At 40.1% G+C, this 24,701-nt stretch overlaps 2 protein-coding genes across 2 annotated transcripts in view; both read right to left on the reverse strand.

The window, feature by feature from the left end:
* LOC126203065 (39S ribosomal protein L44, mitochondrial) overlaps positions 1 to 24,701 on the reverse strand; it is a 644,782-nt gene that overhangs the window by 438,708 nt on the left and 181,373 nt on the right. The window lies entirely within an intron of this gene.
* The window catches only part of LOC126203059 (vacuolar protein sorting-associated protein 53 homolog), a 155,659-nt gene that overhangs the window by 44,594 nt on the left and 86,364 nt on the right, over positions 1 to 24,701 (reverse strand). The window contains exons 8-11 of the mRNA XM_049937297.1: positions 22,321 to 22,502; positions 16,581 to 16,823; positions 1,026 to 1,187; positions 764 to 889 (exon numbers count right to left, since the gene is read on the reverse strand). Of these exons, the coding sequence (XP_049793254.1) occupies positions 764 to 889; positions 1,026 to 1,187; positions 16,581 to 16,823; positions 22,321 to 22,502 (713 nt within the window). The remainder of the gene's footprint in view (positions 1 to 763; positions 890 to 1,025; positions 1,188 to 16,580; positions 16,824 to 22,320; positions 22,503 to 24,701) is intronic.

The raw sequence follows: 24,701 nt of genomic DNA on the forward strand, positions 1-24,701 counted from the left end.
AAGCATTGTTGACGCGCAATGACAGCATGAATGGGACTTTCTTTTCGTTGGTTGTGACAATGGATGAGACGTGGATGCCATTTTTCAATCCAGAAACAAAGCGCCAGTCAGCTCAATGGAAGCACACAGATTCACCGCCACCAAAAAAATTTCGGGTAACCGCCAGTGCTGAAAAAATGATGGTGTCCATGTTCTGGGACAGCGAGGGCGTAATCCTTACCCACTGCGTTCCAAAGGGCACTATGGTAACAGGTGCATCCTACGAAAATGTTTTGAAGAACAAATTCCTTCCTGCACTGCAACAAAAACGTCTGGGAAGGGCTGCGCGTGTGCTGTTTCACCAAGACAATGCACCCGCACATTGAGCTAACGTTACGCAACAGTTTCTCCGTGATAACAACTTTGAAGTGATTCCTCATGCTCCCTACTCACCTGACCTGGCTCCTAGTGACTTTTGACTTTTTCCAACAATGAAAGACACTCTCCGTGGCCGCACATTCACCAGCCGTGCTGCTATTGCCTCAGCGATTTTCCGGTGGTCAAAACAGACTCCTAAAGAAGCCTTCGCCGCTGCGATGGAATCATGGCATCAGCGTTGTGAAAAATGTGTACGTCTGCAGGGCAATTACTTCGAGAAGTAACGCTGGTTTCATCGATTTCGGGTGAGTAGTTAATTAGAAAAAAAATCGGAGGCCTTAGAACTTGAATGCACCTCGTACTTGCTACTAAACGAGACATAATGCAGTGGTCTGTTCTTCCTTACTTGTGGAATACATCCTGTTCCTGGGACAGATTAATCTTCTCAGCCAATCCAGGGTCAACTTTTTCTTTGAGCTTCTCTTCTAATTGCTGAGTTGTCTCCAGGCAATATTCTGCTGTTGTAAGTATACTGCAAAGTAATTAAAGTTTTGAAATGAAGTGTACATCATAGCTTTTACCAGAGTACTAGAAACGTAATATGTTCATATATGTGACATACAGACTCGCACCAATAAAAATATTAACCTACTTGTGAACACACAAACCTGCAGACCCTTGCCTGTTCCTCTGGGGTGTATCTCGTTACTTCTCCTTCTTTCAGAAGGCTTTGGAAGTTTTGGATAAGTCCTGCAGTAGACAGCCCAGCTGATGATAGGTCTCTGAGGTCCCTCGTCAAGTTTGACATTCCTGATGATGGGGCAGCTAGCCTAAATGACAGACAAATTTTTTTATGACACATCCATGGGTTAAAAGGTGATAAAGTTGAAACTTCTAGGCAAATTAAAACTGTGTGCCAGACTGGGACCTAACCCTGGAACCTTTGTCTTAAATCGGTAAATGCTCTACGATCTAAATATTCGTGCAAGACTCATGACCCACCATCACAGATTTACTTCCAGCAGTACCTCTACTGCAGAATGAAAATCCATCCTAGTGATAAAGTTAATGATGATACTGCATGTTCCTTGTTTTCCTCTCAATGCAAAATCACAAAAGATTGTTCTCTTAAAAAGAGAAGAAATGAGCAAAACCAGCTGTTGTTACAACAACTGCAGTAGCAAATGGCTAAAAAAATCGTTATTAAGGCTACAAGATCAATAAAATTGCAATTACAGGGAAAAAAGAGCTGGCCCTCAATGAATTCCTACCACATAATAAATAACTTCATCAAAACAAGCAACTTCAATACACTTTGTAAACACATTTAAAAACAAAGAAATTTAGTAAAGTAATGAAGCAAAGTAATTAACAACTGATGCATGGGTATAGATTGTATGACAAAAATAAAGTTCATAAACAGCACTACAATACCAAATATGATATAGCAGGCACACTAGCTACTTGTGTATGATACATCATCTGCACTTGCAAGTGGAAAACGTTTAAATTTTTATCACAAAGCCATAACTTAAATACTACACCACGTTGTTGTTGTTGTGGTCTTCAAGTCCTGAGGCTGGTTTGATGCAGCTCTCCATGCTACTCTATCCTGTGCAAGCTTCTTCATCTCCCAGTACCTACTGCAGCCTACATCCTTCTGAATCTGCTTAGTGTATTCATCTCTTGGTCTCCCTCTATGATTTTTACCCTCCACGCTTCCCTCCAATACTAAATTGATGATCCCTCAATGTCTCAGAACATGTTCTACCAAACGATCCCTTGTTCTAGTCAAGTTGTGCCACAAGCTCCTCTTCTCCCCAATTCTATTCAATACATCATCATTAGTTATGTGATAAACCCATCTAATCTTCAACATTCTTCTGTAGCACCACATTTAGAAATCTTCTATTCTCTTCTTGTCTAAGCTATTTATAGTCCACGTTTAACTTCCATACATGGCTACACTCCATACAAATACTTTCAGAAATGACTTCCTGACATTTAAATCTATACTCGATGTTAACAAATTTTTCTTCTTCAGAAATGCTTTCCTTGCCATTGCCAGTCTACATTTTATATCCTCTCTACTTCGACCATCATCAGTTATTTTGCTCCCCAAATAGCAAAACTCCTTTACTGCTTTAAGTGTTTCATTTCCTAATCTAATTCCCTCAGCATCACCCGACTTAATTCGACTACATTCCATTATCCTCGTTTTACTTTTGTTGATGTTCATCTTACACCCTCCTTTCAAGACACTGTCCATTCCGTTCAACTGCTCTTCCAAGTCCTTTGCTGTCTCTGACAGAATTACAATGTCATCGGCGAACCTCAAAGTTTTTATTTCTTCTCCATGGATTTTAATACCTACTCCGAACTTTTCTTTTGTTTCCTTTATTGCTTGCTCAATATATAGATTGAATAACATCGGGGAGAGGCTACAACCCCGTCCCACTCCCTTCCCAACCACTGCTTCCCTTTCATACCCCTCGACTCGTATGACTGCCATATGCTTTCTGTACAAATTGTAAATAGCCTTTCGCACTCTGTATTTTACCCCTGCCACCTTCAGAATTTGAAAGAGAGAAAGAGAGAATTCCAATCAAATTGGTCAAAAGCTTTCTCTAAGTCTACAAATGCTAGAAACGTAGGTTTGCCTTTCCTTAATCTTTCTTCTAAGATAAGTCGTAAGGTCAGTATTGCCTCACGTGTTCCAACATTTCTACGGAATCCAAACTGATCTTCCCCGAGGTCGGCTTCTATCAGTTCTTCCATTCGTCTGTAAAGAATTCGTGTTAGTATTTTGCAGCTGTGGCTTATTAAACTGATTGTTCGGTAATTCTCACATCTGTCAACACCTGCTTTCTTTGGGATTGGGATTATTATATTCTTCTTGAAGTCTGAGGGTATTTCGCCTGTCTCATACATCTTGCTCACCAGATGGTAGAGTTTTGTCAGGACTGGCTCTCCCAAGGTTGTCAGTAGTTCTAACGGAATGTTGTCAACTCCGGGGGCCTTGTTTCGACTCATGTCTTTCAGTGCTCTGTCAAACTCTTCACGCTATATCATATCTCCCATTTCATCTTCATCTACATCCTCTTCCATTTCCATAATATTGTCTTCAAGTACATCGTCCTTGTATAGACCCTCTATATACTCCTTCCACCTTTCTGCTTTCCCTCTTTGCTTAAAACTGGGTTTCCATCAAAGCTCTTAATATTCATGCAAGTGGTTCTCCTTTCTACTAAGGTATCTTTAATTTTCCTGTAGGCAGTATCTATCTTACCCCTAGTGAGATAAGCCTCTATATCCTTACATTTGTCCTCTAGCCTCCCTGCTTAGCCATTTTGCACTTACTGTTGATATCATTTTTGAGACGTTTGTATTCGTTTTTGCCTACTTCATTTACTGTATTTTTATATTTTCTCCTTTCATCAATTAAATTTAATATTTCTACTGTTACCCAAGGGTTTCTACTAGCCCACGTCTTTTTACCTATTTGATCCTCTGCTGCCTTCACTATTTCATCCCTCAAAGCTACCCATTCTTCTTCTACTGTATTTATTTCCCCCATTCCTGGCCATTGTTCCCTTATGCTCTCCCTGAAACTCTGTACAACCTCTTGTTCTTTCAGTTTATCCAGGTCCCATCTCCTTAAATTCCCACCTTTTTGCAGTTTCTTCAGTTTTAATCTACAGTTCATAACCAATAGATTGTGGTCAGAGTCCACATCTGCCCCTGGAAATGTCTTACAGTTTAAAACCTGGTTCCTAAATCTCTGTCTTACCATTATATAATCTATCTGATACCTTTTAGTATCTCCAGGGTTCTTCCATGTATACAACCTTCTTTCATGATTCTTAAACCAAGTGTTAGCTATGATTAAGTTATGCTCTGCGCAAAATTCTACCAGGCAGCTTCTTCTTTCATTTCTTAGCTCCAATCCATATTCACCTACTATGTTTCCTTCTCTCCCTTTTCCTACTGACGAATTCCAGTCACCCATGACTATTAAATTTTCGTCTCCCTTCACTACCTGAATAATTTCTTTTATCTTGTCATACATTTCATCAATTTCTTCGTCATCTGCAGAGCTAGTCGGCATATAAACTTGTACTACTGTAGTAGGCGTGGGCTTCATGTCTATCTTGGCCACAATAATGCGTTCACTATGCTGTTTGTAGTAGCTTAACCATACTCCTATTTTTTTATTCATTATTAAACCTACTCCTGCATTACCCCTATTTGATTTTGTATTTATAACCCTGTATTCACCTGACCATAAGTCTTGTTCCTCCTGCCACCGAATTTCACTAATTCCCACTATATCTAACTTTAACCTATCCATTTCCCTTTTTAAATTTTCTGACCTACCAGCCCAATTAAGGGATCTGACATTCCATGCTCCGATCCATAGAACGCCAGTTTTCTTTCTCCTGATAACAACGTCCTCTTGAGTAGTCCCCGCTCGGAGATCAGAATGGGGGACTATTTTACCTCCAGAATATTTTACCCAAGAGGACGCCATCATCATTTAATCATATAGTAAAGCTGCATGCCCTCAGGAAAAATTACTGCTGTAGTTTCCCCTTGCTTTCAGCCGTTCCCAGTACCAGAACAGCAAAGCCATTTTGGTTAGTGTTACAAGGCCAGATCATCCAATCATCCAGACTGTTGCCCCTGCAACGACTGAAAAGGCTGCTGCCCCTCTTCAGGAACCACACGTTTGTCAGGCCTCTCAACAGATACCCCTCCGTTGTGGTTGCACCTACGGTACGGCTATCTGTATCGTTGAGGCACGCAAGCCTCCCCACCAACAGCAAGGTCCATGGTTTATGGGGTGGTGGTGGTGGTGGTGGTGGTGGTGGTGGGAGGGGGGGGGGGACTACACCACAGTAACATCAAATGAAAACTGTGTATAATACTTCTGAATCATTGCTGTGGTAATGAGTGCTGTTTAATTTAATGAACCAATTGTGATTATAAATATAAGACTCTGGTAATAATGTTTTGTTACATTTAAATTGCAATTTTGCTCCATGTCAGAATATGTCAAATTTTGTTAACTCTACAGATGTGTTTACAAGATGAGTAAATCAGTATCTCATTAATATGAGAGTGGTCATTAAATCAAATTACAAAAGATACCTGGTGATCCTGAGTGAAGGACCAGTCGTATTAAGCATTTACTCTTCATAATCAAGCTCAGTGGCTGTCTTTAAGTGCCTGACTGCCAATCCAAAACTTTGTGGTTTGATCACCAGCCAGCATCAAGATTTTTTCTGTGACTTATTGCTTAGTTTATATCTGCACTGATTGACAAATTTGAAAACTGCCAAGCTGCATTACAGTTTGAAGCCATGGAAAACAGTAAATCCCCATGGAACTGATTGAGTATGTCAATACCAATGTCAGAGGAAGGCAATGGCATAGCATCTCCATTATTACCACGCCTATAGGAGCACTGTGATGTTCAAAAGAATTTCCGAGTCGAGGAAAGCTTTATTTTTTTAATCAAGACATGTCAAATGCAAAATAAAACATGAAAGCAGACTGACTGGCTCTCAGCAGCTAAGTCAGACTTTTCCTTCTCTGTAAGGTCCTTTTTTTTTTTTTTTTTAAAAAAAAAAAAAAAAAAAAAAAAAAAAAAAAAAAAAAGAAAAATCACACACAGGCATGAATAACATGAAAATTTACCACATCCACCAATACACTGCAGATTTAGCAGTGTGTCAGTTCAACGTTAGAATTAATCACATAGTTCTTCGTGGTGACATTCCTGAAGGAATGCTTTACAGAGTTCTTATCACATCAAACTTGTCAGTCTTGAGCTTTTGATGACTTCCTGTGTCATCATCATCATCAGGAGATCAGACTTCAGTAGGCCTACTAAAATGTAATATTCTGATAAAAATAGAGGAAATCTTCAAAAACGTGGGATTGACAAACCTGACGTGGCAAGTGTTTGAAATGTAATCTCCTGATGATGCTGGTGGGATAAGCTGTGAAAACTTTGAGAACGACAAATACGACGTGGAAAACTCTGCAAAGCATTTATACATTAATTACAACTATACAAACACGGAGATGTGTGGCATTTTCAACTTTAATGCTATAGCATTAAATATGTTATACCAGACAATTCATGTAAATTGAAACGATAGTGGAGTGGCTTCAATACCTTCAAGCAATTATTAAACATGATTGTTTCTGATTACATCTGTTAAATAGGACTTACTATAAGGCAGAGACCAGACAAAAACCACAAAAGTAGCATATTTCTTATGTTTGAAGGACCACACAAATGTAAGAAATATGTTACTGTCATGGGTTTTTAACTAGTTTTGTAATTATTTATATGAATGCGTGTGTCTGCTCTTTTGAACATGACTGAAAGAACAGACAGCACGCATGATAGGCAGCTGCGATACATAAACATAAATTGTGAGGGGAAGAGGGGAGAAATGAAAGGAAAGGAAAGAAACTAACAATATCACCTGCATTATGACTTTGTGCGGAAACAGCAGTGGTGAGTGAAAATGCATGCCGGACCGGGACCCAAACCCGGAATCTCCTGCTTACTAGACAGTTGCGTTAACCACTGCACCACCTGGACACAGTATTTAGTGCAAATGCATGGACTATTTTGCCACACTCCTCGGCTGACTAACAATCCTAGCTAATGCTACCTATCTGCAGTCCCCGTCTATGTCCTCGTTGCTCACTAATTTTACACTGGAGGATGTAGATTCATTACAATGAATCAGTTATATGGATGTGTGGTATCTGTACTTTCAGACATGTCCGAAAGAACAGACATCATGCGTGATCTGCAGCTGCGATGCATATTAGGTAAATTGGAGGAGAGGGGAGGGGAGAGGATGGGATGGGTGGAGGGGAGGGGGAGGGTTGGGTGGAGGGGAGGGGGAGGGTTGGGTGGAGGGGAGGGGATAAGGGAGGGGGAGGGGTGGGTGGAGGGGAGGGGAGGAGGATGAAGGAGGGAAAAGGGAGGGGTGGGGTGGGTGGGGGGGAGGGGGATGAGGGAGGGGAAAGGGAGGAGGAGGGGTGGGTGGAGGGGAGGGGGATGAGGGAGGGGAATGGGAAGGAGACTGGGAAGGGGGGATGGAGAAAGAAGAGAAAGGAGGAAGGAGGAAGGGGAAAGGTGGGACAGGGGGAAAACACAAAAGGGGAATGGGGAGGGGAAGAGGAAGGGGGAGGAGAAGGGGAAGGGGGAGGAGAAGGGGAAGGTGGAGGGGAAGGGGGAGGAGAAGGGGAAGGGGAAGGTGGAGGGGAAGGTGGAGTGAAAGGGAAAGTAATTAATGATATAATCTGCATCAGGTCTTTGGGCAGAATCAGCAGCAACAGAAGAAAATGCGTGCTGAACCGGGACCTGAACCCACGATCTCCTGCTTATTAGACAGCTTTGTTAACCATTGCACCATCCGGACACAGTATTTATCACAAATGTGCGGACTATTTTGCCACCTATCTGCAGCCCCATCCATGTTCTCCATGATTGCTTATTTAAGATGTCCGCTGGAGGTTGAACGTAAATGTGCATTTGGACTGAAGGCTGTTCCAATAGAACAGAATGAAATAAAACAACTCCGTGCTTACATTCCTGTTTCAATACCCTAACGAAGTACTCTCTGAAGAGACAATTCATTGAAAGTTCAGTAATTGCAATTGTATGTTTGTCAAATATATGTTCGCAATATTTTGCTTTCAGTAATGAAGCCACAATTACGAAAAATTAGGTTAGCATTGTTGTTTTTCAGTATTTTACAATATGTGAGGTATATCCTATGTAAAAAAAATTTTTATTGTATACGCCAGTTTCAGCATAAAATAAGCAAGGTTTTGTGGATAGTCACTCATATTAATGTTAAACTTTTAATTGTTAATTTTATAAACTTGGACTGTAGTTTTGTTCTCTTCATTATTAAAAATGTATAAATAGGAGGAGCACAAAGCTCAGAGGAGGTCAGTTGGAGACAGTTTTGAGACGTCACCATTGTATCGCACATCTGTGCAGTAATCTAATTGTTTTAGTACAGTACTGTGACTATGTAGAAAAGTGGTGCAGTTTGTCATAAATAAATCACTATAAAATGACTTGGTACCTGGATTATTTCATGGAATTCACATAACTCGACCCAATTGGCAAATGAAATGGACCTGGACAACGACGGCTCCAGCAGCAGCAGCAGCAGAAAGCAGATTACTCTGAGTTACACCGAAGTAAGATACGTATGAACAACGAACTGAACTATATATGTGCCACTGCAGAACTAATTACTAAACATGTAATGTTTGGAAACTGTTGTAGCAGTAAATATTGGCATTTGTCTCAAAGTTATCTTTTCGTGGTGGAGGCCAAAATTTTCAAAAGATACTCCCATGATCAGGCATTCTTGATGTCTATGGAAGACAACTGTAACGACAAACTTTTAAGATTTCTTGTCTAAATCAAATAATCTCTTTTAATGTCAATTTTTGCAACAATCTCAGTCTCTCACCCCACCAGTAAAATGTACAGTTTCGTTACAAGACCCATACATCTATATAATTGATTTGCCTCAATGGACAATAAATCCACATCATTCAGTGTGTATGTACATTTACGATCAACCTCCAGCGGGAATCTAAAATTAGCGAGTCTGGAGGGCATGGACGGGGACAGCTGACAGGTAGCATTAGGTGAGAGTATGAATCGACCAGGGAGCATGCTGAGATAATGCATACATTTGCGATAAGCACTATGTCTGGGTGGTGCAGAGATTAATGCAGCTGCCTACTAAGCAGACGATACTGGGTTTGGATCCTGGTCCAGCACGCATTTTCACTCGTCGCTGCTGATAATGCACAATGTCACGATGCAGCTGATACCATCAGTTCTTTCCCTTTCTCCCTGCTCCACCTCTAATTTACAAAATTTGTAATTATTTTGCACTCTATGCTTTGGTTACTGTTCATACTTCCTGCATGTTTGTACTAGCAGCTGTTTGAATGCCTATGTGGATATTTGCAGTTGAGATTTCTACCTGAAGATGAGTAAAATTCGAAATTGCAACCACAATAAATATTTGGCAGCCATGAGCAGAAATGACCATGTTTAGAAAGAAAGATGATGGTGAAGAGTGAGCACAAGTTCAGAAACGAATACTACTTTTCTTTTGCAGCTGATGATTCTGTACCAAAAGTCAGTGAAGCAGAAAGAAATGCCACTGTTCACTAAAATCAGAAACAAATGCACGCCCCCCCCCCCTTTCCCTGTGAAATGGGAGATAGAATAAGAAAAGGAAACAAAAACAGAATTAAACATGTTTTGCTAAGTTTGGCTATGAAACAACTAAGAAGATGCACGAGCTTATCTTTAGGAAAGTCTTCAACTGTGTAAGTTTTATCTTTACAAACATGAGGGCAACCATATAATTTTTATAGTTCTTCATGACACTGTCTATGAAGCTAATTTTCTAGAAGTAGTAAGTTATTGTATGAATATTACCTTTGATACATTATATGACCCAGTACTTGAATCAAGTTCATGTATATCTGTTATATAAAATATGAAATTCCTCTGCTCATAGCTTGCTTACTGCTAAGAAGTTCAATCTTTTGTAATGCTCATATGAAAGTGTTGTGTTAACTGTTAAGACAGGAAAAATATTAACTGCTAATGACTCACCATGTGTGTCAGGAGGGTAATAGAAAATGAGTGCCCAGGAGGTGCAGATATCAACCTTCTACGTGATGTTATGTGTTACACTTCACGAAATGGACATCATCAATATTCAAGAAACATTCAAAACAAACCATTTACTCGTACCACGAATATCATGGAAAACAGCGTGCCACAGTGACCACAAAGATCGAAGGTGAAGCATGTTGAGAACTGATTCAACCAAACACAAAAAAGTCTGTCGTGGAGCTTGCCGTAAAACTGGCTATCCTTTGAGGCATAGGTGCAGATAGTGTGATAATATTTTTTATAGGTACGGAAAAGACAAATATCCAGAGGTTGAATTTGTCCAGTGGTTCCAGGTGGTTTGAATTGCAATGTCACAAACTTTTCAGGAGAGACAATTTGCTTTTTAAGGATTATGATTTTTTATACATAGACCAATAATCAAGCAAAATCAAGTTATTTTGACTAGCTACTGGCCAAAAGCAGTGCTCATACCATAGCTGTAGTTCTCTAATGCCCATTTTCCAACTCTTGGTTAATGTGAAATAAATATTCCCTACTGCCCTAGATGATCACACACCCAAGAAAGAATTGTAGGTGGCAGCGCACCTCCACCTTCTTGCAGAACAATAAATAACTCTCCAGTCAATTTACCAACCATATTAAAAGTTGGCACAATTATATATGAATGCATTAAGGCACTGATATTAGTTGATTTTCATGTAACACTCTTGGTACCTTTAATTTCCAGGGTTCATTTCATATGCATTTACTTTTCAATTGAAAACAAATCCCTTACTAAATGATGGGATAACTTTGTTTATCTCATCTACAAATTTTCAGGTTGTTCTGGAGTTTGCTGTGCTTCATCAAGTTGACAATTTATTTGAAATTTCTTGATCTTATGTCTTTCAATTCTGTAATTGTTTGAAGTTGTGCACTGCTTCCTTTGAAATCACTGTGATCTATGTTGCATGCAGTTTGATGTGCATAACATAATAGGTCATTATCATGCACATCCTGTAAATTGTATTACGTTACCTTGAAACTCACAAACACCCGTTTTTATAAAAAGACCTTACTCTCCCTTGAATAGCCATAGTTTTTCTTATGCATTACACGGTCATAATGCTGATCCCCCCCCCCCCCCCTTGTGGATACATAATTATGTTTAGTACCCACTCCTTGGACAATAATTTTCCTTCAATACATTTCACTGGAGATGGGATTTGTGGCTCGCTGTCCAACAAGGATGAACTACATGGCTAGACACCTGTTTCAATATAACTTTCACTTGTTAAGCATGTATCGTCATCAATGTACTTCTCGTTTACATTATCTGCACAGTTGAGCATATATGACACCACACATTTCACTGACTCATCTTGCAGAAATGATAATATCTCATCTGCCATTTCTTTCTCACTCTGCAAAATTCCTTGAGTTCCTTTCTGACGAAATGTCAACTTTCACAACTTCTGTTGCAGATACCGGTATAATGCAATGTTTCTTTGTCTATTGTTGCAATTGCTCTGCTTTGTATCAACACAACTAGCTCTATTGTGAGTTACTTGTCGATTAAGCAGTTCAACTACGTTCTGTAGGCACCACTGAATACTTCCCTGTTGCCATTAGCAGCCAATAATGAGGTCACATGGTAGACAATTAGTGGAGTGTTGCATGCCATAAAAGTCACTGGCCTTTTGCGACCTTGCGCTCAAGGGCTTCCTTGTAAGACTCAGTTGCAAAATCAGCGTACACTCTTTATATGAAGAAACTAATAATGAAATTAAATCTGCATTAGGTAGTTCACAGCTAACACAACCCAAAACACTACACTTTAATCTCATCCACACATGGGTCAGAAGGCGCAATGAGTTATACATTCAGGAAAATGAGCACTTGTGTAAGCACTACACTTAAATGGCCATCAGAGCACATTGTATCCACTCCTAAAACTCTGATTATTTTTAGCTCTCTAACTAAAACTGATGGAAATTTGATTTAAATTATTGTACACAGTTGGTTTAAACACTGCGTGTTTCAAAATTAATATAAGGTTTTTAAGACTTCCTAGCATTTATTACATTCTACTTACAATTATAAATAACACATCAAATTAAAGAACAACTCAAACAATACTGTTTGTATACCTGTGCACACGTGCATGCACTGTTTCCTGTGTCTTCTGTTAGAAAGCGCTAGTTGCAATGATGGCGACCAGGAAACAGAAAGCTTCTTGTGTTTTGAAGTTTGCTGAATCTATTGTTCAAATGGCTCTGAGCACAATGGGACTTAACTTCTGAGGTCATCAGTCCCCTAGAACTTAGAACTACTTAAACCTAACTAACCTAAGGACATCACACACATCCATGCCCGAGGCAGGATTCGAACCTGCGACCGTAGCGGCTCCGCGGTTCCAGACTGTAGCGCCTAGAACCGCTCGGCCACCTCGGCCGGCCAAATCTATTGTTACAGTGCAACATGCATTCTGTTTAAGTTGCACTGTAATCCTCCAAATGATAACTACACCCACAGACAGTATCATCAGTTTGAAGAAACCAGCTGTCTTTGCAGAGGGAAGAGTATGGGCCAACAAAAAGTGACTGAAGAATGTGTTGCATGGTTGAAGGAGTCTTTTATGCAAACAAAAAAAAATCGATTTGGAAGGTTAGACATAAATTAGAAATTCCTGTGACATCTGCATGGACACTTTTAAGGAAATGCTTACAACTGCGTCCTTATCGTTTGCAGTCATTCCAAGTTCTAAAGTCTACAGACTGTGGCTTACATCCCATTTCTGCAAGCGAAATGTTGCTGCATAACGAAGATTTTCTGGATCGTGTAATCTTCAGTGATGAATTGACATTTCACTTAAGCGGAAATGTGAACACACAAATGTTTGCATGTTGGGATCTGCAAATCCCCACGAGATGGTATTGTTGCAACGAGACTCCCCTAAATTGAATGTTTTTTGTTCCATATCCCAGCAGAAAGTTCATGGTCCTTTCTCTTTCAATGAAGCTCTTTCCTCAATTGGAAGAAGCTGAACCATAGAACTTTATCTGACAGCAAGATTGCGTGCTGTCTCACTGGCATAACTCAGTATGCGAGTGGTTAAAAGACGGTGCACCCAATCACTGGATTGGCTGCTAGGGGCTGGATGGCAGAGCTTGCTTCACAGGGCCTATACTTTCACCTGATCTGACGTCTTGCGATTTTAACCTTTGGTAGTTCATAAATTATCATGTGTATGTGCCTCCTATACCAGCCGATCTAATTGACCTAAGATATAGGCCTGAAGCAGTTGTTGCAAGAATTACTCAAGACATATTGTTCAATTTTTTGGAAGAACATGCACATTGACTCAATGTGTGCTGTGTGATGAATGATGCTCACACAACACCTGTAAGAAAAACTGTGAGAATTGCTCTTTAATTTGATGTATTATTTATAACTGTACAGGGAATGTAATAAATGGTATGAAATCTTAAAACCCCGATACTCATTTTGAAACACCTGGTACATCAGCTAAATGATACAACATCAAAAAAATTATATTTAATTTTTTAAAAAAATTACGATTTATTGCTGTTACTCTGTAAAATAATTAAATCATAACTGTAGAAAGGGTACTGTTTGTAATGTTTAACTATTTAAAAAGAATATGCCTTTCTCTTATTGTTCTGCATGTTACAGGGAAAAACATCTTACATGAAACACCCTGCATGTAGTATTTGTATTTGACTTCTGATTAACACTGACTCTTGTTTTAACTTTCAGCTATTCTAGAGACCGAGGAAAAAGCCCTTGCGTATTTTCACATACCTCAATAGAAGACATGGGCTTTCATACTTCGGGTAGTTGCAGAACATAATCATCTAACAAGAGGAACTCACAAACTGGCCTTACAAGTTTTTCTTCATACCTACAAATTTGAGGTTCATCATCTGGACATCAACCTTGTGATTGTGAAGTTGCAAGTCACATTCTTGCAATAAGTAATTTTTTGTTTAATTTGAGTTTTCTGTTTGTTATAAAATGTAAATGTTAACTAATGAATATTAAATCACATTTCTTAAGTAAAATTAATATAGTAATTTTTTAATTAGTAATTAAGCAAAGTTAAATTGAAACAGATATATGAAATACCTTATTGTTCAAAGAAAAAATATATCTATCAATAATACCATTCAATTTCTAGAAATAAAAAAGTTTTACATTGATGTTTTCGCATTTTTGTATTAATTTTAATTTATCACATATTTTCATGTGATTAGTAATTAAACATATAAAAATCTTCATTTCATTAAAAAGTTATGACTGACTCAATATCTGTTGACTTAAAATTCCATTTGATAATAAATACAGAATTCACACAAAAGGAAAAAGTTTACAACCTGTGAGGATAAAATCAGTGCCTTTTGTGATTACAAGATTTTTATGCTAGTGCACTGAGTTTCCTGCAGCTTTGTTACAACATTCAATATGTTTTGTACTTAACAGTGCTCAGACAACTTCATGTCTTCAGGTCCTACGTATAAAGAAAATCGAAGAGAGCCAATCACTGAGGACCCCTTGTTAGTAGGCTTACTTTTAACATGAAAGCTTGAAGATCTGACAAAGTTGCAACTGTTTGGTTGAACTCTGAATATGTCCGTGCTTAGTCCCTCATACTTACTATGCAACTGCTTCTCCAATGTGTGCTCTCTACTCAAATGTTGCATCGCATGTAGTGGGCACATGAAATTTATATTACACAGATGTATCCCTGTAACTGCTCCCTTGTGAACTGAATAAAATATACGGGAAATGAGGCAGAATAAATATTATTTGTTTCACATGAAGATATAAATAATGTTTGAGAAAAGCAAATTTTAAAATATGAATCACATAAAAGGATAATTAGATAACTGTTTTCAGGTTTTTCAATGCAATATCATCTCTGTCATAAAAAATCATGTGATGTGACCACAAAATGAAAAATAACTAATTTATACACTCCTGGAAATGGAAAAAAGAACACATTGACACCGGTGTGTCAGACCCACCATACTTGCTCCGGACACTGCGAGAGGGCTGTACAAGCAAAGATCACACGCACGGCACAGCGGACACACCAGGAACCGCGGTGTTGGCCGTCGAATGGCGCTAGCTGCGCAGCATTTGTGCACCGCCGCCGTCAGTGTCAGCCAGTTTGCTGTGGCATACGGAGCTCCATCGCAGTCTTTAACACTGGTAGCATGCCGCGACAGCATGGACGTGAACCGTATGTGCAGTTGACGGACTTTGAGCGAGGGCGTATAGTGGGCATGCGGGAGGCCGGGTGGACGTACCGCCGAATTGCTCAACACGTGGGGCGTGAGGTCTCCACAGTACATTGATGTTGTCGCCAGTGGTCGGCGGAAGGTGCACGTGCCCGTCGACCTGGGACCAAACCGCAGCGACGCACGGATGCACGCCAAGACCGTAGGATCCTACGCAGTGCCATAGGGGACCGCACCGCCACTTCCCAGCAAATTAGGGACACTGTTGCTCCTGGGGTATCGGCAAGGACCATTCGCAACCGTCTCCATGAAGCTGGGCTACGGTCCCGCACACCGTTAGGCCGTCTTCCGCTCACGCCCCAACATCGTGCAGCCCGCCTCCAGTGGTGTCGCGACAGGCGTGAATGGAGGGACGAATGGAGACGTGTCGTCTTCAGCGATGAGAGTCGCTTCTGCCTTGGTGCCAATGATGGTCGTATGCGTGTTTGGCGCCGTGCAGGTGAGCGCCACAATCAGGACTGCATACGACCGAGGCACACAGGGCCAACACCCGGCATCATGGTGTGGGGAGCGATCTCCTACACTGGCCGTACACCACTGGTGATCGTCGAGGGGACACTGAATAGTGCACGGTACATCCAAACCGTCATCGAACCCATCGTTCTACCATTCCTAGACCGGCAAGGGAACTTGCTGTTCCAACAGGACAATGCACGTCCGCATGTATCCCGTGCCACCCAACGTGCTCTAGAAGGTGTAAGTCAACTACCCTGGCCAGCAAGATCTCCGGATCTGTCCCCCATGGAGCATGTTTGGGACTGGATGAAGCGTCGTCTCACGCGGTCTGCACGTCCAGCACGAACGCTGGTCCAACTGAGGCGCCAGGTGGAAATGGCATGGCAAGCCGTTCCACAGGACTACATCCAGCATCTCTACGATCGTCTCCATGGGAGAATAGCAGCCTGCATTGCTGCGAAAGGTGGATATACACTGTACTAGTGCCGACATTGTGCATGCTCTGTTGCCTGTGTCTATGTGCCTGTGGTTCTGTCAGTGTGATCATGTGATGTATCTGACCCCAGGAATGTGTCAATAAAGTTTCCCCTTCCTGGGACAATGAATTCACGGTGTTCTTATTTCAATTTCCAGGAGTGTATTACAGCCCAGTAAAAATTTTATAATGAGCTAGTATATATGATATGAACAATTCAGCCAACGCAGACAAACTCATGACAAGTTACACACACAGAGTTATAAATACATACTTTGGAAGGTTGTTCTGTAACAGCTTTACTGCATATTCTCGTAGATACTTCTGAAAAGTGGCTGTGAGTCCTAGCATGGCCTCTCCAGTACTGAGTTGTGTGCACTGTACCATGCACTTTTTGTAGAAGACAAACAAATCAGCACACGATGACATCACAGCATTTCCGGTGCCATCATTTATCCCATCAGACTGTTGCTCCTTTGTTTCTTGAATGAACCTCTCGATAAGTTCAGCCAAATTCCTGTGATATCAAGTTGGACAAACCATTATATATCACCTTATTTAATGTATTCAATAAATTAAATTTTTGAAATAATTCAAAAGCCAAGATCGCTTAAATACTACTTCAAAATGGTTCAAATGGCTCTGAGCACTATGGGACTTAACATCTATGGTCATCAGTCTTAAATACTACTACAATGATTTTATATCAGCTGATCTGCCTTGTGTATCATTATATCGAAATGGTTTATAAATGTTAACCTACATTCAGATCCCATGGTGGCACCTTTAGTGTGTTGAAACCTGTTATCCAGTAAACAGTATTCAAGCGATCTTGGCTCTTGAATTATTTCTACAACAGTGTGATTGCCCCACTACGCACTATGTGTTCACTGCAAAATTAAATTTTTATGCTAAATGAAATGTCCCCTCATTCATAAATTATCAAACCTATTGCTTTTTAGAAGCTGCACACATATATAAGATTGCTCTTGAATATAGAATCAAACAATGGTGTGAATAGAATGAATATTATGTAATGAATATTATGTAATAATACTAATGCTATAATAAGCAATAAGTGAGGCTAATGATTTGCTGAACAGAAAATCAGGTAAATGTACAGCATAAAAATGAGATAATAGGATTATTTGGAAAGCTAAACAACACATTGTTGAATTAGTGAAGGCAAAATACTGGATGAGTCAAAGAGGACTTTACAACTTTTGAATGACATAGAAATTTATTGAGATAATTTACAGAATCGGTAGAGGTGTCACTTTGTACAACTTCAAGTTTCACGTAGGCTGAGTACGGAAACATATACACAATCATTTTTTTGAGCTCTATATGCAAACAGAAAGCAATAAGATAACTCAGTATGAAGTATCTTCCGCTACGTATTGTACAGTGGCTTAGGAGCAAGAGGTTGTTCCACATCTTCACAGACAGGGCTAAGCACACAATAGAGTAACCTAAACTGAATATTTTGAGATAAGGAACCAACAGTTGGAAATGAATGTTTCAGTTAATAGAATATCTTGAGTGAGTGAAGCATGTCAGGTATGTGTATTTAAACATATCATGTTTCACAATTAACATCTGTCTGACACACCAATGTTCATGATACCTTGAAAAACAGTACAAGTCATCTGCGAAATGTGTACTGTTTGCTGTTATGACAAGTTGTCAAAGATGGAACATTGTAATCTGTAGCTGCCTATAGAAATCACATACATATATCCGCACCATATGCTTAAGTCAATATAACATACAACCAGTGAACTTCTTAACACAGAGTTTTGTAAAAGAGAGGACCCAAAATACAACTTAAACCTTCTGCAAAGTACTCTCCATAAGCTCTAACCCACTTGTCCAAACAGTCATTCTTCTTTGATACTTGCTAACACCATTGTGACATGCGTTTCACATTGTCCACATCGGCAAAATGCACTCCTTTCAAGTTCACATCCTAGGGAACAGAAAGAAGTCTGAGTTATAACAGGCAAATAGGGGATGTGTGTCAAATCTTCACTGAGGCCAAAAACTGGCATACACTGAGAGCCGCGTGTGTGGGAACACTGTGATGATGCAGGAACCACTTGCCGGAATTCCGCACAGCCAAATATTTTGACACCGAACTTCTGTGCAGCCTTCTCATAACCTCCAAATATAATTGTTGGTTTGATTTCTGCTTTTGAGGCATGAATTCTAAATGTATGGTCCATATGGAGTCAGAAGATGGATCAGCATCGTCTTCATATTTGATTTTACCTAATAAAAATTTTTGGGTGAAGTGAGCCAGGTAACTTTCATAGACATGACTGTTGGCTATTTTCTGGATCACATCTGTAGCACCATTACAAATTGTCTGTAATAGTTTTGCTGAAAAAATTGGGTCATGACAGACTGCAAACTACTGGTGTTTTGCTGCATGAAATAATACTCATTGGCAAAGAGGTGGGTTCTTAGATTTACCTCTGGACGAGGCCGAATGGGTACTATTACAGATTCAACATATTAGATCGCTTTATTATAACTTGAACAAGATGAAAGAGCTAATTTCAAAATAATCCATGGCTACAGGAATGTTATGTATATTTTCAATTATTGATAAAATTATTTAGTTGGATAAATAAAAAATCTACTCACCAAGCAGTGGCAGAACACACACTTAACAGCCTGTTGTGATTGGTAAGCTTTTGGAGCTAGTGGCTACTTCTTCAGGCAGAAGGTTGAAGGGGAAGGAAGTAGGGTGAAAGAAAAGGACTTGAGAGGTCTAGGATAAGCGGTAGATTTTTCAGGAAAGTCATCCAAAACCGCGTGTCAGGGGAGACGTACCGTACGCGATGAGAGGACTGCATTGGTTGAGATATGAAAACCTGAGAGCTTAAAGGTGGAAGACAGGGTAATATGCACGACAGAGATGAAAACTAAAACATCATGCATGAGTTAATAAGAGTGAAAAGCTATGTGCGTTGTACATAACAGAGGTGGGAGGGGGTGGTAAAAAATAGACAGGAAAGACAATGATAGATATAGAAAACTAAAACCAAGAGAAGCAAAGAGTAGTTACAGTGAAGAAAAGCTGAGATGGAATAAATTAACGTAATTTTAGGCCAGGTGGGTCGCGAGAACCAAGGACATGTTGTAGTGCTAGTTCCCGCCTGCAGAGTTCTGAGAAACTGGTGTCTGGGGTAAGAATCTAGATGGTGTGTGTGGTGAAACAGGCGCCAATGTCATGAATGTCATGTTGTAGAGCATGCTCTGCAAAAACATATTCCAAGTTGCCAGCATATACCCTCTGCCTATGCCCACTCATCCAAATTGATAATTTGTTGGTAGTCATACCGATGTATAAGGCTGAACAGTGTTTACATAATAGCTGGTGTAGGACGTGTCATTTCGCAGGTGGCTCTCCCTTTTATAGTATATGTTTTGCCAGTTACAGGGCTACTATAGGTGGTGGTAGGAGGGCACATAGGGCAAGTCTTGCAGCGGGGATGATCACAGGGGTAGGAGCCATAGGATAGGGAAATGTTTGCAGAAGGATCACAAGGTCTGATAAAAATATTGCGGAGATTGGGAGGGTGACGGAAAGCTATTCTAGGTGTGGTGGGCAAAAATTTAGACAGAATGGATCTAATTTCAGGCATGATTTTAGGATATCAATGCCCTGTCGAAGCAGCTGATTAACACATTCGAGACCAGGATAATACTGACTCATGAATGGTGTGCCCCGAAGCTGTTTCATGGAGGGATCAGCAGTACCAGGATTGGATGTGATGGCCAGGGAAATCTGCTTTTTAACAAGACTGGTGGCATAATTACATGCAGTGAAGGCTGAGGTGAGAATGGTGGTGTATTGGTGTAAAGAGTCTGCATCCAGACAAATAAGTTTGCCTAGGATGCCAAAGTTGTATGGGAGGGAAAGTTTGACATGGAAAGGATGGCAACTGTCAAAATGTAAGTACTGTTATTTGCTGGTAGGTTTAATGTGGACAGAAGTGTGTAGCTACCCTTCAGTGAGAATGAGATCAACATCAAGGAAAATGGCATGGGATTCGGAATAGGGCCATGTGAAATTTAATTGGGAGAAGGTATTCAGGGTTCCAGAAATTTTTGCGGGTCAGCCTCAACATGAGTCTATATGGTAAAGATGTCATCAATGTATCTAAACCAAACCAGGGGCTGAAGACTTATGGCTCACAGGAAAGCTCCCTCCAAGTGACCCATGAAAACGTTGGCATAGGAAGGAGCCATCCTGGTTCCCATAGCCATACCCTTAATCTGTTTATGTGTCTGACCCTCAAAGGTGGAGTAGTTGTTGGTATGTATAAAGCTGATTAAGGTGAGTAGGAAGGATGTCATAGGCTTGGAATCAGGTAGGTGCTGACTGAGAAAATGTTCACCACCAGACAGACCATGTACGTGCACAATGTTGGTATAGAGGGAGGTGGCATCGGTGGTGACATGGAAGATGTGTGTAGAGGGTGTGGGTCGGTCATGGATTTCAGATTATCTAGGAAGTGGTTGGTATCTTTAATGTGGGAGGGGAGTCTTTGTACTATAGGTTGCAGGTGTTGATAAACTAAGACAGATATATGCCCAGTGGGTGCTTTGAAGCCAGCAACTTTAGGATGGCCAGAACGATTTGGTTTGTGGATCTTGGGAAGAAGGTTAAAGGTGGGGGTGTGTGGTTTGGGTGGGGTGAGAAGTTCTATGGATTGAGGTGTTAGTCCTTGTGAGGGGCCTGAGGTTTTAAGGAGGGGCTGCAGGTCAGTTTTAATCACAAGGATGGCGACCTTGATGGCAGACGCTGTACGTAGAGGCGTCAGACAACTGGCATGGACCTTCATTAACATACTCCTTTCGGTCAAGTACAACAATGGTAAATCCTTTGTCTTCTGGGAGGATAATGTGGAGTCATCAGCTTTTAGGGAACATAGAGCCTGGAGTTCTGCTACAATTTAGCAAATTGTAACAGGTAGTAAAATACACGTCAAACAGGAAGCCTTCCAAACACCAAATGTACACGGAATATTAACCCAAGTTTTCTGCACCAACTTTGTGAAGATGGACTTAATTTGCATGTGAACCATGATGTCCCTTCTCCACAATATTAACAAAACAACACAGTGATGCTTCAACAATCAATCCTGTAACTGTGCGCAAAAGCTGTATGGTGAAATGATTCTGCAGAAAGGAATAAGCAAAGGAAATCATACAAACTTTCAATGATGCTTCAATGGATCAAAGGTGTGAGATCCCCTAACCTATCGTTGAACCATGCTAGTGCTTTTATCAATCTGTTCATATTGTGTGACAATGTTCATTCCCACAGAACTCAGATGGTGTAAAATATTTAATATGATGAGAATACCATTCAAATGGTAAGCAAAAAATTGGTGAATGTAACTAAGCATACATTTTTGTTTGGAAAATATTTTGTTGCTACACCAGCATCTCCCACATCTCCTACAGAGCTTGAAATTTCTTTTCTTAGCAGTGAAAAGTCTCCTAGAAAGTCAAGAATAATCTCAGTGACCCATACCATGCAAATCCAAATCACTGTAGGGCAGTTGTGGCTGGCACATACCATATTGTAGAACAGAAATGATCATTTGAGGGCACAGTAGTAAACTGTTGTACTGTTGGTAAAGTTTTCCTACCAGACCTTGAATCATACAGACAAGAATTGTGTTACTATGCATTATAATACCCCACTATATTAAAAACTGTATCAGACTGTTTGTGGGTGTCAATCATCAGGGGAGATTAAAAGATTTTACCATACAGCAATCAATCCTATAATTGTGCACAAAAACTGTGTGGTGAAATGATTCTGCAGAAAGGAATAAGCAAAGGGAATCATACAAACTTTCAATGACACTTCAATGGAACAAAGGAGTAAGAGTGAGATCCCCTTAGCTTCCAAATCTACTGAAGCTGTGAGAATTCTATCTCATTGTGTAAAAGTATATTGTACAATAAATTATAAAGTACCAGTGACATACCTGTCTATACTTTCAATATAAATGTACAGATATGGTTCAAAACAGCGTCCAATGATGCCCTGGAAAGGTGAAAGTTTTGGCTTAACTGGTGCACTGTCTCTAGATTTTGTGTCTTCTGTCTCTTCCTCAAATGGGTTACCTGGAGCAGAAGGTTCATCAAATGGGTTTGTTGAAGGAGCTGCCTGGAATGAAAAAAGAAATAGAAGCAATTTCATAAAACCACAGGACGGATTGGTGTTTTTTTGTTATATTTTTGTATGTAATGCACATTTTTGTATGCTCATTATCAATTTCCTAACAAATTTGTACAAAATTACAAGAGTATAGTGTGAATAAAAGATTATTTATAGCATTCTTTTATGTTATGCCTGTCTGTGATTCAATGATTTCTCTATGTGATGACTGCAATCAATCTTTTCCATATTACTGTTATTCCATTCTGGTGTTTCCATAGTTCATTTTAAACAAAAGAAATGAACAATAACAAAGGCAACCAACAAAATGATAAACAGTTTAAGAATGACTGAAAATGGAATAGCTTGCTAGTATGTTGAAGCAAAATGCAGTAAAGAATGTAGTATAGAATATTAAAAGGTACAACTTTTGCAGTTATGAATGACGTTCAATTTGCTATAACAAACATTCAGCTGAATATAATATGTTTGATTTCAGTGGCTGCTTCACAAACCAGGCCATATGGATCTGCCCCCCCCCCCCTCCCTCCCACACACACACACCAGTTTTTCTGAACTGTGCAGATGGGAGTTATCCTTAGAACACATTCTACAGTACCAACATTATCCCAGCCGTTACCTACAGTAACCTACTGTCCTCAAACAGTCCACCAAGCAGTTTCCATCCCCTCTGTCCTTTCACCCCCTCGCTTTTCACATCCCCCACCCATCATTGTGTGCTGCCCTCTGTCAATGCACTCGCCCATCCTTTCCCCTTCCCTGCTCCTCTCCTTTTCCACTGCCTACATTTTTCCACCCGCACCCCACCTCCAAACGTTATGCCAGGCAGTCTCATCAGGTCGCCATCTAGTCCCCGCAGGACCTGCCAGACAGCGCTCAGGTTTGAGTCCTCTCTCAGGCTTGTATGTGTGTGTGCTGTTCTATGTTACATATTTCTCAGGTACTGCAGCAAGCAGGGGAATGTCCGTACAAATACTACTTTTGGTGAGCTATCAAAGAATGGCCCTCAGATGGTTATCTGTTATTTGTAATCTATGTTTAGCTTTGCAAAGCTTTAAGGCTGAGAAAAGTTGTTCACATAAATAAGTTGAACCAAACATGCACATTATAACTGCTGCTTTCACATGAAGTTAAGGAAATCTACCTGTGGAAGGAAAGAATAGAATTGAACGATGTCATTCGCCATTCTAAACTTCTCCTTGATGAAGCAGTCACATTGCAGATCTATCAGTTCTAATTGCAGCTATGAGGACACAGTTCTGACACCCACCGAGCATGGTGGTACCAAGATATAAAAATCTGGCTCAAGTGACATCAAGTTCTTGAATTGTTTTATGAATGTTGCATCAAAATTATCAAGAGTCTGAACAAATGATGCAACAAGATTATTATTAATTATAGCTGTGAATTGCATCACATTCAGAAAATGTGTGAAATTGTGGTCCTGGAACTGACCCCTGGATACCTCCAATTTCATTTCCACGGCACAAATTTTAGAAAATAGAGATACAATTACCTCACCTTTTCTCTGCAATGAAGTATTGAGACTACTGAAATTATTAGTTATGTCAGTAACAAATGCTAAGATAACAACCCACTGAGGATCAGAAAGCTCAGAAACCGACCTTCCTTTCATTTCCATAAAAAGATTTGCCTGTTCAAGCAAAGTAGGAAACATTCAAGAGTTTTACCCCTACTCAGCCATCTTACCTGACAAAAATAGGGTATATCATTGAAGTCATATTCCAGTGAATCCATTAACTCTTGAAACTGTCTCAAACCTGCAGTCTGTATAAAATTTACAGACCTAATGATGACATTCTTAACCCTGTCAAATTGCAAAGCCTTAACACAGAGCACCTCTTGATGAATTATACAATGAACTGAGTGAAATTGCTGTCCTGGTCTCAGTTTGGTTTTTAGACAGCCCACAAATCCCGCAATTCTAGGACAGATTCAATTTCGTAACAGCATGTCAAACACCACTAAGTATACCTTCACCGGTACAAGTGTCTCGCAAGGGAACTAAATAAAGAAGCTCTTCTGTGATATTTAAATGTATATTCACCTTTCGGGCGAATGTACCGAATTATGCTGTATCAGTAATGTCCGTACTTTCATCAAGGAATCACAGAAAGGCACAGCAGTTATGGAACAACAAACACCAGAATAAGTGAAACAGCAGCA

This window comes from Schistocerca nitens, chromosome 9 (assembly GCF_023898315.1).
Source record: "Schistocerca nitens isolate TAMUIC-IGC-003100 chromosome 9, iqSchNite1.1, whole genome shotgun sequence".
NCBI classification, from domain to species: domain Eukaryota; kingdom Metazoa; phylum Arthropoda; class Insecta; order Orthoptera; family Acrididae; genus Schistocerca; species Schistocerca nitens.